At 46.8% G+C, this 14,787-nt stretch overlaps 1 protein-coding gene across 1 annotated transcript in view; it reads left to right on the forward strand.

Annotated features, from left to right (window-relative positions):
• GPC4 (glypican 4) overlaps window positions 1-14,787 on the forward strand; it is a 68,758-nt gene that overhangs the window by 23,978 nt on the left and 29,993 nt on the right. Inside the window, exon 2 of the mRNA XM_064462969.1 lies at window positions 7,101-7,259. Within this exon, the coding sequence (XP_064319039.1) occupies window positions 7,101-7,259 (159 nt within the window). The remainder of the gene's footprint in view (window positions 1-7,100; window positions 7,260-14,787) is intronic.

Consider the following 14,787-nt stretch of genomic DNA (forward strand, 5'->3'; position numbering starts at 1 on the left):
GTTCTGTCATTGGCTGGAAGACGAGCTTTGCGGTAGTAATTTGGGCTTGGACGGGTGGAAGGCAAGAGCCCTCTTTGTGTCCTAAGTTGCTCTTTCCAGTAAAAAATTAAGGTTCCTAATGTGCGTTTGGCTTAATGTACACACATGGATATAAATCTCTCTTGTTCTCTTCGGTCCCTGACCCTCTTGGCAGTAAATTTGGGAACCCGAAGCTGTCAACAAAGCAAAATGGAAAAATAGAAGCCAGACAGACCTCGGTTGTGTATGATATTTTAAGTAACCGTAGGTACGCGCTACGGAAATAATTAGGATTATTTGTTGTGTTGAAGGGAGGTATGTCACTGAGGTATTGTGTGTGCTGGCGTTCCCCGTGCCTGCAAGATGGATTAGCAGCTGAGTTAACAGATGCAGTAAAGCTCAACTGAAAATAGTTCACTGTTGTTAAGCGTAGGTGAAAGGGCTTTGGTTTGGGTATCAAAGAGTGTATTTTGACTGCTTGACAAGTTTGCAAAAAAAAAAACACAAACCCATTTCAATATTATAAGCTTTCTCTGTGAGTCTGGGGAATTTTTCTGTGCCATTAGAGTAATCAGCAAAAAACTGAAATGCACATTGATTAATAACCTCAGTGGAAGCGCGCGGGAAACAAGTGGCTTTACCATTAATAAGGCAAATAAACCATTTATATAAAACGGTTGCTAATTGAGTGGGATGTTAAATATGCTGCACGCTGGCACATGCTGCCAAATTGCGGTACTTCCATAACCCTACCAGTCAGCTTTGGGAGCCGACTGCATGTGCGGATGTCTTCTGGCTTAAACACTCCAGGGTGGTTGGAAAAAAGGGGTGCAGGTAGTGGTTGAATCCAGGACCAGGGCTTCCTTCTGTGGCTGTGGAAGGGCTGGAGCCACCGTGCCTGGGTTTGGGTATGTGGGGTGCTCTCCTGCTTTTGGTGCCAGTTGGGTTTGAGATTCCAATGAGAATTGCAAATGTTTTGAGGAGGGAAGGAAGGAAGGAAAGATGAATCTGTTTGTATGGTGGTGGCCTTTAGGGTGGGAAATGGTTCATGTTGGACACGGGGTGTGTCATTTTGTGTTGGATGGTGGAAGGTGTAGGGAGGAGGCTGCACAAAGCACTTCTCCTGGACGTGCATGGACTATGTTTGAAATAGTGGTCTGGGCTGGAAATAGCACCGTGCGCTCGGTAGCATCAAGGAGGTACAGATCTAAATGTCCCGACCCGACCTGCTCCGACCAGAGGGTCTGGCAGCACTGCACTATTTGCAGGATGTGAGCTTACAAGCTTCTAACGCTGCCGCCCATTGTGGATGCATTGCCTCTGTTAGGAGGACCTCGGTGCTGTTTTTTTATCTCTTCCTTCCTGGCACGCGACCATCTCTGCAGGAGTATTCTCCCCAGTAAAATAAACACAAGTCCCATAGCAGCACTGCTCTAAAGCAAGCAGAGCAGACTGACCACTGGGTGAAAAAGAAGCACTCCGATAAGAGCCATCAACTAAAAATTCAAGTTTGCTGCTTATGCCAAGAGAAAAGCACACCTTCAAGCAGCATGTGTGTGTGACAGCCTGGGAGGAGGCAGTAGGGTCACTTTTTTTTCACTCCCTTTGGTGTTTGCAGCTTAGTGTCATTTCACCTGGAAATATTTATATGCCAAGACAGTATCTGCATTTCTGTAGTGCTCTTCATTAGCAAATATCTAAAAGCAGCATAAGCAGTGATTAGGGTGACCCAGCCTTGCCTTGGGGTACAGGGACTGTTGTGGCTGTGGGATGTGCAACGTGCCATAGCCCATAGGGGTTACGGCAGCACCATTGCAGATCGGTGGGAGCTCATGGGCCGTTCCTGGGGCTGCTGAGCATCCCTGGCTCGTTTTGTAGCCAGGAAAATTAGGCAGGTTTTGGTATTTTGGGTAGAATTAAAGATGATCGGATTGGGCGGATGGTTTGGTAGCCTTTTCTGTCTCACTGAGTCCACGGGAGCCGATCACAAGCTCATGCTTTCCTTTTTTCTTATCGCCCCTTGTTAATGCGGGGCCGGCGCAGCAGAACTACGCTCAGGGGTGATGCTAGTGTCTCTTGTCATCTTTGTTGGGGGTTTTGTAAAGCCTCAGTCGCATGTCAATTATATATGATGGGTGGAAGCCTAATATTCTGTGATAATTAGAAGGCAAGTCTAGTGTGAAATCGGATTAGAGCTCGGCATTACAGTCCAGGATTCCTTTGGTAGTTGGTTCAGGGGAAGTCATAAAGCTCTTCTAAAGATGACACAGGCCGGTGTGTGTGAGAGGGAAGAGGCAGAGCATGAGGCCGAAATGGTGGCCCCACTCGCTGGTCCTCCAGCAGCGTTCGCCTCCCGCTCCTCTACCAGTCCAGCTTACCCCAGCCCGTTTTCTCACAGGGGAGCAAAGTCCAACAGTAACATCTCAGCCCATAAACTACTTTTGGCTTGTTTACCAAACTGCAATGAAGGGCTAGACTGTGTACAGGGCTGTTTTAAAGAAATAATGCCCCCCGCCTCCCAGAGAACCACTCCTGAAAGTTGAGCTGGTTTTGCGGCTAGGTATACTTAAAGTATTAACTTAGTCAAGGTGAGGAGAAGCAGGCTGGGAAGACATTAGACATCCAGAAACAACATTTTGAAAAGGTCTTGGAAAATTGTTCGGTGAAGGGAACTGCTTTTCAAGATCACAGAGCCCCTGAGTTTGCGCTGCACACTTACTCATTCGATGAAAACTTGTTTTCCGACACATTGCAAAATAGTTACTTGATTTGGAAGAAACTCCGTGTGCCTGGAGTCTGCTAAATGTGGCATTTCTGTAATGGCTTAAATCATAAGTTTGCAAGATTACCTTTCTGAGAACATTTCCTCGGATGTACAGATGGTAACATTGTGTACCATTGCATTTCTATCTTTAAACCGCCACCTCCGTTCCCCAGAGATGTGCTGTTAACTAGCCAAGGAGCCAGTGTCGTTTGTGATTTTTTGATCCTTTGTTTCTCTCTCTGTATGCATATGTAATATAAAATAGAGAGAAAGTCTTGCTGCAACAGGCCATGGGAAAGGTCTGCTGCAAATACACGAGAAGTTGCAGCGATGGTGTGCATATGCGGTAGATATTTGGAGTCGTTCTCTGCTACTTCAGCTCTTTTTGCCATGCAGCCCCTGATGTGGTGATTGCACACCCTGCCAAACAATTCAATAAAAAGCCTAACTTGAAAGGAAGCTGTGGCAAAGTTATATTTTTCCTGTGCTCATATGGTGATAAATTACAAAAGCTGCCGAGTCTTTAACACTCAACAGTAGATGAAGAGTTGCCTTGTATGGGCATTGTTTGATGAGTTTTAACTTGGGAAATAATTACTGTCGAATGTGTCCTTGACAGTGAGCGCACACCATGAGTGTTTGCTAAACATTAGATCTCTGTTTCAGTGGGCCTAAATACTCATAATTTTCACTCCTTTTCCTTAGAGGAGGTCACTGCCAGTTGGAAAAACAAAGAGCATTGTCTTTGGTCTTGGCTCTACGTTGGTGTTTTGCATGTGCATAACTGGTCCATGCTTATGTGGGCCGCTGGCAGCGGCTGCTTTCTAGGCTTTGTTTTCATTCTTCTGCATGCTGTGGTTGTAGCACTGCTGTGTTTTGAAGCGTTTGTCTGATGGTGTGCTCTGGGGTCTGTCTGTGGGGGTGTAAGCAGTTCCCAACACCGTAGCCACTCACCGAAGGGGCACGTGATGGATCCGTCACCTCAGCAGGTGATGGGATGCTGGGATGTTGCGTTGCTCTCCCCGCAAACTCAGGCGTGGGATGAGTCCTGTGGGTGGATGCTCCAAGGGGTCAGCTCTGCTAGCTGATTTAAGACAAAGGCTAGGCATGAGATTTCTTGCAAACTCTGTCAGTGTCTGTTTCTTTGCTCAAGCGACGATATATTCTCAGGGATGCAGGTGTGTTAAAGACAACCATCCCCATGGGAAAACAGGGGCTCCTGTGTCTTCCAGTGACTTTCCATTGGTATCTCCTACTGTGGTGTAAGAAAACTGCAAGAAAAGCAGCCCACAGCTCTGACCTTTCTGTTTTTTAACACTGGGTAACACAGCACATCCTCCTACTATTAGCACTGAGTAGCTGGAGCTTCTCAGCTCCAGACAGAGCTAATTCTTGATCATAAGCCAAGACCACATAGTGCTGACATGACTGAGAAATATCTTCCATAATTAGATTGCTTGGTCATTCATTTTTGAATGTCTGAGTTGCATTTTGGAGCATAATGTCTTAATGTTCAGGATCTGTGCAAGCTTGATTTACTATCGGCAGTGTTCTCTTTGCTTGGCTTTGCACGTGTGTCCCAGGGAGGCACCGTGCAAATCTGGAACAAGGGGAATCAAAGGAAAAATTACTTTGCTTTGTAACATTAGGTGGGATGGCAACTTTAGTTTAATAATATAAATAGATATAAAACTGTTACTTGTATTTTTGAAATACATTGGGCTTTTATTAATCATAAATAAATTGGAGTAGTTGTTAAAACCACTGTTTTAGGGATCCCAGGGCGTCTGTGGACAACTTCAGAAGTGTCTGTAAAGTGTAGCTAAGAAAGGAAATCGCACTATCAGTAAGGTTTGAATTTGCCAAGTAGGGTAAAGGCTTACCCCTCCAACACAAAAGAATGGGAAGTATGTAAGTCGTAACCATCAAAGGCAGGCATGCATCATGGAAATGGTACTGAAATCATGAAGTGCATTTCAGGTAAAATATTTCCAACATACTCCCCCTCCACAAGAAATTAAGGGAAAAAAAAAACGTTTCAACACTTCTGAAATTAAATTGTTTTGACACTGCAAAACCAGCAATCGCTCTAGCTGTAATTATTGCTTTGCTGCTCTTTTTGTTTCCCGTTGTGTCAAAAAGCCTTAGTGCTGTATTGGAACCAGAGCAAAGAGAGTAAAAGTGAAATAAAGCAGTGGTGCTTGGGCACTTCTGTTTTTTTAATGCTTGCTGGTAAGGCAGGCTCAAGAGGAGTCACCAGGTGTGCTCTGGGATGGATTTGTTGAGTAGGATCAAAAAATCCTGGGTGCACTTCTTCCTTTCTTATAAATGACTTATCAAGCTAAATGGAGCCACATCCCTCGATGCTGCACCCCTTGATGTGTGTATTTGCTGCTGGAGGTGCTCCTCTGAGACAGGAGGAAATAGAGTCTGTGAAAGGAAAATATATCTGCAAGGAGATAGTGAGATTTTTCTGTGTTTTCTGAAGGCTGTGCCTAGCAGTGCTGCTTCCCGTAACAGACTTTGAGCTTTCCATTAATCAAGAGCAGCGGATGGTCGTGTGTAATAAATTAGCTGTGGCAGAATTATCTGTTGGTCAAGGTCTCTCTGTAATGCCAGGAAAAACAAACAAACCCTGTAGTGCAAAAGGAAAATAAATTTAGGAGGAGAGGCTCTTAGGAATCTTCTATATATGTGCGTGTGTGTATATATATACATACACACATATATTTATGTCTTATTCTAATAATAATACATATATATTTATATCTTATTTTAAAATGGTCCTTAAGTCTCTGAAAGGAGAGTTAGTTACACTAGAAAGTCATGCAAAGTGATGCAAAGGTTCAGTAGCTGGGTAAATAATGTTGTTACGAGATCTTGCACAAGGTGGGCAGAGAAGCAACTGATCATGTTAGTCACGGGTAGGCTTTGTTTTGCACCGTGCAAAAATTGCATTTGTTTCTCTAAACCCACTTCTGATGCTCTAGCAGGTAGGGTGGCTCTTCACTAAGTGCATGGTTCACAGCCTTTCATGAAGAGGTTATTTTCTTTGCAGAGGGCTGACAAGTCATTTGCAGCTCTCGCCATGAGTCTCTGAACCTCGGCGGTGGTTGGAGGTTGTTGGTGGCTCCCAGGGTGTGAGCAGGTAGGAAGAGCCTTTGCTTCTCCATCTGCTTCCTCAGGCTGAAGGATATGGTTTGGCAACGGGGTGTGAAATGGGAGAGAAGGTGGCAGCTTACATGTAGGCTGTGTCTTTTAAAATACCATCTGACTTGGAAGGATGAGATTCTCATCCTAACTGCTTGTTTTGATCATGTCTTCAGCGTTGACAAAGACTTGCACAATTTGCCCAAGTTTGAACCACTTCAGCATCAGCCCACCTGCCTGTGATGGTTCTGCCTTGTGGGACCTGTCAGAGAAGCTGGAGCTGAGGATTGCTGTGCAAAGGGTTTGTCTTGGCCCAACAAAACCTGGCAGCAGTGTTTTATTGGTGGTGCTAGAAGAGGACAGCTTCATCCTGCACTGCAACAAGGTGCTCTAAAAGGAAATTACATGGAGCCAGACCCTGTGTCCAGATCGCGAAATTTCAAAACGAAGCTATGGTGGACACTGAAGCACTTCACGATTCCTCTGACCAAGCCAGCTTAAGGCAGTTACCTTTTTAGGAGAGAATTGTCTTTCAGGGTGAAGGAAGAAAAATCTGTCTGAGTTCTCCAAAAACAAACACCTGATTTCACCTGGGATGGTGACCGAAAAACTGTAAAATTAGGAGCTAGGAAATATAAAGCTTTTTCATGAGCTGTTGCATAAAACACATATATTTTAATATCAGTGGTAGCTGTGATTCTGAGAAAGATTACTTGTTCTGTGGTAATTGGAGGGGGGGTGTGAAGAAACAAGGATTAATCTGTGCAAAGAGGACCATTGCCATTGATATTGTGTTGTGTACTAGCTGAATGAATTGGAAATAATTAAAATAGCAAAAACTTCATGGAAGATAGCAGAGCATATACAGGTCATTCTGCTGGTTCTCCAAATTACACTGTGCAAGATGAGTATCTGCTTATTCTGCTTACTAACTGAATAAATAAGAGGACACGTTTAAATGTTCTTGCAGAAAGGCAAGGCATGGTTTTTCCAAGCGTTGTTATAAAGCTCTACAGAATCAGGTTTTGGTGTGCCTGGCTGAGCACTTGCAGTGAGTGGGGGGTGGTGGTGGTGGGGTTTCCTCACACCCTCTGCCTTGCAAGCCAACCTTTTTGCCCTTGCATAGAGAATCCTTTTAACTCAGGGTATTTTCTTCTCTGGTTTTCAGGTGACCATTTGAAAGTCTGCTCGCAAGGCTACACGTGCTGCTCTCAAGAAATGGAGGAGAAGTACAGTCAGCAGAGTAAACACGACTTCAGAAACGCCGTTGTAGAGCTTAGCAATCACTTACAAACCATGTTCAGTTCCCGATACAAGAAGTTTGATGGTAAGTGCAGAGACCTTGAACTTGCTCTCCTTGGGATAAAATGTAAAAAATCCCCATCCTGTTGTTCTCTATGCAGTTTTTCTGCTCTGCTTCCCCCTCTGCTGTGGAAGTTCATGACTCATGGCTCGGAGGGCAGAGCACGCCTTGTTTTGCAATCCCGTGAGAGAGAAATATTTGCTGATTATACCTGCTTGTTTCCCAAAGAGAGAGATCTTTCTTTTTGATTAATCTTTTGAAAAAACATTTTCCTCTTAATGTAAGACTGCAGTTTTGTTGCTGCATCCGTGCAGCACATGTAATTATCATGTGCCCATCTTGCAGCCCTGATCTACAAAAGTGCTGATCGTTCCCAGCGTGTTGTGAACCAACAGGATTTGTATCCGTCTCACTTAGCCTTTGGGGCTAAGCAGAGCAGCAGATAAATACAGAGCTGGTTTTGTGTGGAGGCCGAGGGTTCAAGTGTGATGCAGGGTCAGAAGCAAAATGAACAGAGTCTTGGCTGAGTTCCCATCACTCGAGTGACGCTAACTGCTGACTGATAAGCAAATGACTGGGCTTGGCCTTGCCCTCGGATGGGCAGCGGTGTCCCGTCAGACTGGGTCTCCATAGGGCATGCATGGCTCATGGGAGCTGCAGGAAGACGCTCACTCTTAGGGTGTGCACCAGCTACCACCTCCAGCGTTGCCCACCTTGCAGCCAGGCGCCTTTCTTTCAAGAACGCCTTGGTACATCCCTCCTCAGCTCAAGTCAATGCCCAAGCATCAGGCAGAGTACCCATCTGATGTCCAAGCAGCATATCTTGGTTTTGCTGCTGAGCTCCTGGTTGTGGCAGTTCCCATGGGGCTCTGCTGGTACCTCTGTGCTCCCGGTCCCTGCGGCCCCTGCACCTGGGCACCCCCAGGAAGGAGGAGCAGGGCATCAGGCTCCTGACTGGGTTGCCCTTGTTGGCTGAGGGAATGAGGTGACACCCAGTTGCACATGGAAATATTTGAAGAGTCAGGTGGACTGGGTTGCTGAGACTTCTGTTCTCCTCGTATATCATTGCTGTCTGGTAGTGGAGGGCAATTCCACCGCACAGCTCCTCTGGACCTTTTTATCCCTTGTTCAGTCATTGATTCAACATGTATTTTTCTACTAATATCCCAAAGTCTGCATCTTGAACCTCCCAGGGACCTCCGCTACTCTACTGCAGGAGGTAGCAGCCCCTTTCTTTCAAAAGGGATTGGCACTTGGGTGAGCAAAAAAGTCCCTGGGTATGAAATTGCAGTGAGTCAAAGTGGAATTACGCAATCATCTTGATAGCATCTAAATCTGCTAGCTAAATATTTCCCTCTTAACCTCTGTTGTCTCTACCTGCTGGTACACCAAAGGGGTGATAGAGAGAGAACCAAAGTGTCTAGACTTGTAAGCTTATTAAATGCAGAACAAGACACTTAATGAAATCCAGCCCATAGATAAGCCCTTTCAAAGAGACCAGAGGAACGGCATCTGATTCACCTTAAATGAACGATGAGGCTTTTTGAAATGCAGCACTGAAAACAAAGAGCATGCAGGGTTCACTGTATTAGCATCCCTGCCATGGTGCAGATGTATTGCTAGGTGTGTCTGCCTGTTTGTAGGATGAGAGATGGCTGCAGGGCTGCATGATGGTAGGGGGATATTAAGCTAAGCTGAGCTGGATACCTGTCAAAGCATAAGGTTTCAAAACGGGTGAGCTTTGATAGGGAGCCCTGTATGAGCTGTTTTGTGTTGTGTGGTGGTTCTTCTGTCAGCCCCTCGCAGCATGCCCTGTGCTGGTCTCATCCTGGTCTTAGCCCTGGGAGACCTTGACAGGCAAAACTGGACAGGGATTGTGTGATCCTGTTGCTGGAACCTGGGTTTACTGTGCCCAACCTGTCCCTGAAGGGCTTTTCTCTGCTCTCTACAAAGCTAATGAAGGAGAATTAGCAATCTCCTCAGCTTTTCCCAAAGCCTAATGGCTCCGTCTTTGAGCGTTTCCTAATATCAATCTCAAACTTAATTTTTTGCAGACGAAGCTGATTTAGGGATTATTTTAATCTTACCTGGGGTGGAAGCAGAGATAACTGATTACCATCCTCATCGTTTACCTCTTGGAAGACTTTTCATCATGTCTGCCTCTGTGCTGGAGGCTGAAGGCACCCCCTCTTCAGCAGCACTCTTGCTGGTGGCTGGGGCAGGTTGGGGAGTCTTCCATCTGAGGTTCTCAGACTCTTCTGCAAAAAGTTTGGAGTGCCATGCTGAAGACTGCTGTGGTAGCATTGTTGGTTGGTTTTTAAGAGCCTCCTACTGAGTGATCAGCTGCTTGTGGTGTGGTGTTTCCTTCCTTCCTCTGTTCAGCCCTGGTGCTTGGTCATCAGGTCAGCTGTGGTCTGTTCTGCCTTGCATGTCTGAGTTCTCCTTGTCCAACATAATTCTTACTGCCTTTTTTAGTGTAATGTGCTCAACCTAGAGGAGAGAGAGATGATCAAGACACACATTTGTCCTAATCTCTAGGTATGACATTGAAAAGCACATGATCCCTTCCAGAGCTCTTCCTTCACATGGGCCCATGCTCTGATCTTAGCCTTTGTAGCTCTTTAGGGCTGCCTCATTGCTAGTAGCTAAATCCATTCAAATGAAAATAAAGTTGACACAAAATGCACCTTCCTCTGTTTAATGAGAAATCCTCTGCGTTACAGCTGTGTCGAGGGACTGAGCAGGCAAGACGCGTTATTGCAGAGACTGAATTCACTTCACTTAACTGGCCTTCCAGCAAGTGGGACGAATGCATCTCTTGCACAGTGATGCATCCCTGTGCTGCAAAAGGCCACTCCAGGATGCAGCTCAAGCAGCAAACCATGTCTTCCAGCTCTTTCAAAATCTTTGTTGTGGGTTCTCTGGCTGCTAATCTCTCAGCCTTGACGTTCAGGTCTGAGAGGAGAGGCAAACCCGTGCTGCCTCCGTTATGTGTGTGACCTTTGCAGCAGTTGCTGATGCAAAAGGATAGTCGAAGTGGTGGCATGTCCTTTGGATGGAGGCTGTGATGCCCCGTGGCTTTTGCAGCATTTGCATCAGCTGTTGCTGGAGCGCTGTGTGCTGTTGGAACTGTTGCCAGAATTGCTCTGATCTGACACGAAAGCCATACAGGAAAGTATTATCTCCTCTTAATCGGGAGCATGGAACAAGCTGCTGATTATCCATCCCCAAAGGGCTGACCAGAAGTCATTTTGGCTCCTGATGCATAATGTGACAGCATCAGATCCTCCTGTGTGTGTTTGGTTTGCAGACACGGGGAGAAGACTGGAGCTTTGGAGTCCCATATCTTACATATCCTGTCTAAATATTTGCTTATAGTACAGCTATGTATGCTCCTGGGTGTCTCTCCTGTTGTAATTTAAACAACTAGTCCAATTGCAGTGTGGCAGTAAGGGATATATTTTCAGCAGTAAGGGAAATGCTTTTCTAATAAAATAAAAAAATACTTTGGGAGTTGTCAGATTCCCCATTGCTAGGTGAAGATTTGCTGGTTTTTTTCTGGCATACATGACCTCAGACACACATTTATGGGCTTCATTGAGAAAATTGTGGCTGAGGTTCTCTGGCCATGTAAGCATCTCCCTCCATGACAGTGACAACCATGGGCAAGCCACAGAGCTGTGCAACTGCAGTGACGCCTCATGCCACAGAAGTGGTTATAGCAGTCAGGGCTTTTAAAAGAAAGAAAAAAGTGGGTGTGTGTGTTTCAAATCTTCCTTCCCTTGTTTCATCTTAGCTAGTTAGAACCCCCCTTCTTTATCCCAGGGATTAATAACACTAATAGGATTAATGGTGACATTATGACTGCATAAATGCTTGGTCCCATTTATTAAATGGGAACTTTCCCCTCTTTTGCCCTTTCAGGCTGAAGTTTCCCATGCCGGGGTCTGTGCTATCCAAGCAGTGCTTCAGGGAAATTGTTTTGAGGAATTGGAGCAGGGACAGGACATAGCCCATAACTCTTCTTCAGCATTTCTGCTATTCTGTTGCTTCCTAGATAAGATGTTCTTATTTTTTTCTTATTAAAGATACCTCCTGAATCTCTCAGAAGATTTAACTGTTGTGCCAGGCCTTTTCTGGGGGGAGAAATTAATTTTTTTTTAATAGGCTGGTTGCAGAGTGATTAGGGCAGACAGAGCCCCGAGCCCCTGTGAGCAGAGGGCCCACTGAGCCTCTGCCCGGCGGGGCTCAGCCTGGCAAGCGGCTGCTTGTTCTCCTGCTCCTGCATTTCACAAGCGCTTTTCCTATTGCACTTAAACCAAGTCTTGTCTCTTTCTTCTGCATGCTCTGGATTTAGGGAAGGCAAGCAAGCTTCTGCAACCCTTGTTGTAGAGGAGACGAGCATGAGATGGTGTGTCTCTGCCTGGGCTGGCAGTAGGTTTGGTGTTCCCAGTGCCGATGGAACAGAAGGATTTGCATGAAACAGCACAGCCTGAGCCAGCATCTGGGAAGCTATTAAATGCCAAGAGTCCCGTTTCCGATCTGCTCCCCCTGACTTTTCTGTTAGCATTTAAGAGAAAACAAATAGAGGTGTAAAATGAAACCCCTTTGGGACAGTGAGCAGGAAGAAACCAAAACTAGGCAGCATGAGCCAGCCAGGGGTCCCCGAGACCATGGTGCACCCATCCCTCTGCTGCGTAGGGACCAGGCAGGGGGCCCAGAGAGGGACCTCTGCATGTGGCCTCTGTGTCTGTGTTGGGCAAAGAAGCCACAGGTATAAAGGGTGGTCGTGGCCTGCAACTTTGCAGCATCCCAGGGTGCCCTTGATCTCCTAGTGCAAGCCCTGTGTTACTTCTGGGTGCACAAATTACTTCCAGCAACTGGGCTGTGGCTGAGTCCAAGTGACTAGTCAGGGAGCATGGCCAAACACCTTACAAAATGCTGAAACTGGGACACACACACACAAAACTGTAATCTCGCTTCTGAATTTAGGTTTTGTTGTTCAGATAGCCTGTGGCTTCCAGCCGCTGTCTCCAGGTAGGCCTTACCAGGGCTGTGTGCTGGGACAGTGGGATGTGTGGCTGGGAAGTATTAATAGTCAGGAATGGCACAGGAGGGACAAGGGAAAGCTTTTGGTGGTCTCCTCTCTGCTGTTCCAGGCATTGCAGAGGCAAACGGTGAAAGACGAGCCCCACAGGTTCCCAGCCCACCGCCTCTATAGTTAGAATTTGGCAGCCCATCGGGGCGCTCCACCTTACCAAAATAACTGCCCTTTGGGGACCTTCATCTCACGTTAACATTTTTACTGGAAGCTGCCTGCAAGAGCAGAGACCCGGGGCCTTGTCCTTCTCGTGTGCTAGGGTTCCCTGTGTCTGTGGCACCCAGGACTGTGGGGCTAGTCCTGGCTGCTGGCACACTTACCTCCGCAGGAGGCAGCTCCAGGCGTTGCGGCACAGCAGGAGGGCTGAGAGTAGAGACCTAGTGGACCTTTGCTTGCTGTGCCACAGCTGCGTGGTGTTTGTGCTTCTGAATAAATCTTATGTGTTAGAGAGAGCTCTACCATTACAACCCATCCTCTGGCGAGCGTGCCCATGATGACTGCATCATCAACATACAAATAATACAGTAGTTTTGTCTATCTGCTGTCACTCATGTCTAGATGAAGGCACAGCCTTGTTCTTCCCTCTCCAGAAAGAGATGGCACCAAACACACGTACCAACCAGGGCAGAAAACAGTGGGAAGGTCCCCCAGATTTTGCAGAAGAAGCAGTTGCTGAGAGCCAGTCCTTCAGACGTAGTTTCAGACTTGTTCTTGCCTGGAGTGGGGTTGGAGTGATTTAGGACAAGCAGGAGGAACAACCACCAACACACTTCCTTTAGAAAATCCCACTTGCAGGCTTTTGTTTGTGCTTTCCCACTCACTGCAGCAATAATGAAACAAATTCTCTGCTGCTTGTACAGTAGAAGTTTGTTTGTTCTTTGTTTTCTTTTAACTGCCTCCTCTCCATCTGGAGATTTTTAAGGAGGTCCATAATCCACCGTGATTTTTAGTCTTGCTCATTGAGAAGGGTGATGCTCCTCTGACAGTGGGGGACCAGACCTCTGTTTTGGGAGGCTCAGAAAGATCCTGAGGTTAAGTCATCCCAGAAGGAGGAGATCTCAAAGCAGGGGGGGCTCCTGCCATGTAGGTTGGGGGGGGAGGGGAGAGGGAGACTTGATTTCGTAACTGAGGAAAGACTTCAGCAATGGGCAAAACCACTTTCTGTTTTAGCTTGGAGGGATCAAACAGCCTTCTGCCATCTCAGATCCAGGCAGTTCTGCTGCTAAGATCCCAGGTAAACTGCTCTTACCCTCTTGGGCTTTTTTTCCAAAAGCAAAGATGGGGACAGCATGCTTTATACTTGGCTACAGGAAATGTGCCTGGTGCTCTTTGGTTACCAATTGCTGTCAACCAGTCAATGAGCTATTGTTTGTCTGTTTAAAATTAACTCTCTCTTCCTCCTTCCTGCACAAAGGAGCTGCCTGGCCGATGTGCAGGCTCTCATTGCTTGTGTAGTCTTGGAGCTGCTCCTCTGGATGCCCCTTGAGTTGGTGGTGTTTTGGGGGTCTCGTGGTGGGCTTGGGCATGAGATGTTCCACTGGCACAGAGTCGGAACTATTTTGTTAGTGTTAAATGTGCTGTAACATCTTAGTGTCCAGCTGTTTGCATGCTGGATGAGCAAATAAGAGAGGTGGCCCTAGCGGGAAGAGCTGTAAGTGTAAATATAATGAGATGAGGGGAACTAAGGTTAACAGGAATGAGAAAGCCGTCCCCACTGCTCAGCAGCACAGGTCCTCCTCAGGCCCTTCACCAGAGTCGGAGGGAGGGAGGCTTGGAATAATACATCTGTGTGAAATACCTTAGTGCGTGTGCTGGAAAGCGCATGCGAATGGGGCTATGTGGGAGGCAACCTGAAGGAATTCGCTTTCAGATTTTGTAGGTGGTGTTTGCTTTTTGGGGTGGGAAGTTGGTGTGTTTGAAAGGTCAGTTGAGATTGAGGAATGAGCACAGTGAAAAGGAAGAAGCAGCAAGGGAGGTGCGTTGGGGAAGGTGGCCATTGAGTTGTAGTCATGAGGAGGAGGATGGAAGGGCTGGGAATGAACGACCTGCTGCTTGGGGAGGAAGCAGCATGGGAGGAGCAGGAGAAACCTGCTGTGGCTGACCCAGAACGGGATGCATGAGCAGTGACAGTTCTTCCTGGAAGCGGGGATGAGGAGACTGAAGGCTGGGCTTGTCCTACTGCACGGTGTGTGGCAGAGCGGGATGGACCAAGAGGGGACCAAGGGCATTTTTGCTGTTGCTGCTTTCCTAATTCATGGTGTGAATGTTAATGCGCAGCAGGATGCAATGTCTGCTCTTTGCTTCTTGAATCACAGACAAAAATCTCCATACTGTCTCCCCCCCCTTTCACTGCTTCTTAGTCCTTTAATGAGCTTGGTCTCAGTGTGATGATGGTGATCTCGCGCTGTGTTCTAGCTTCTTCCCTGCTCTTCTGGGCTCCTGCCAGTCCCA

Source organism: Phalacrocorax carbo, chromosome 11 (genome assembly GCF_963921805.1).
Source record: "Phalacrocorax carbo chromosome 11, bPhaCar2.1, whole genome shotgun sequence".
NCBI classification, from domain to species: domain Eukaryota; kingdom Metazoa; phylum Chordata; class Aves; order Suliformes; family Phalacrocoracidae; genus Phalacrocorax; species Phalacrocorax carbo.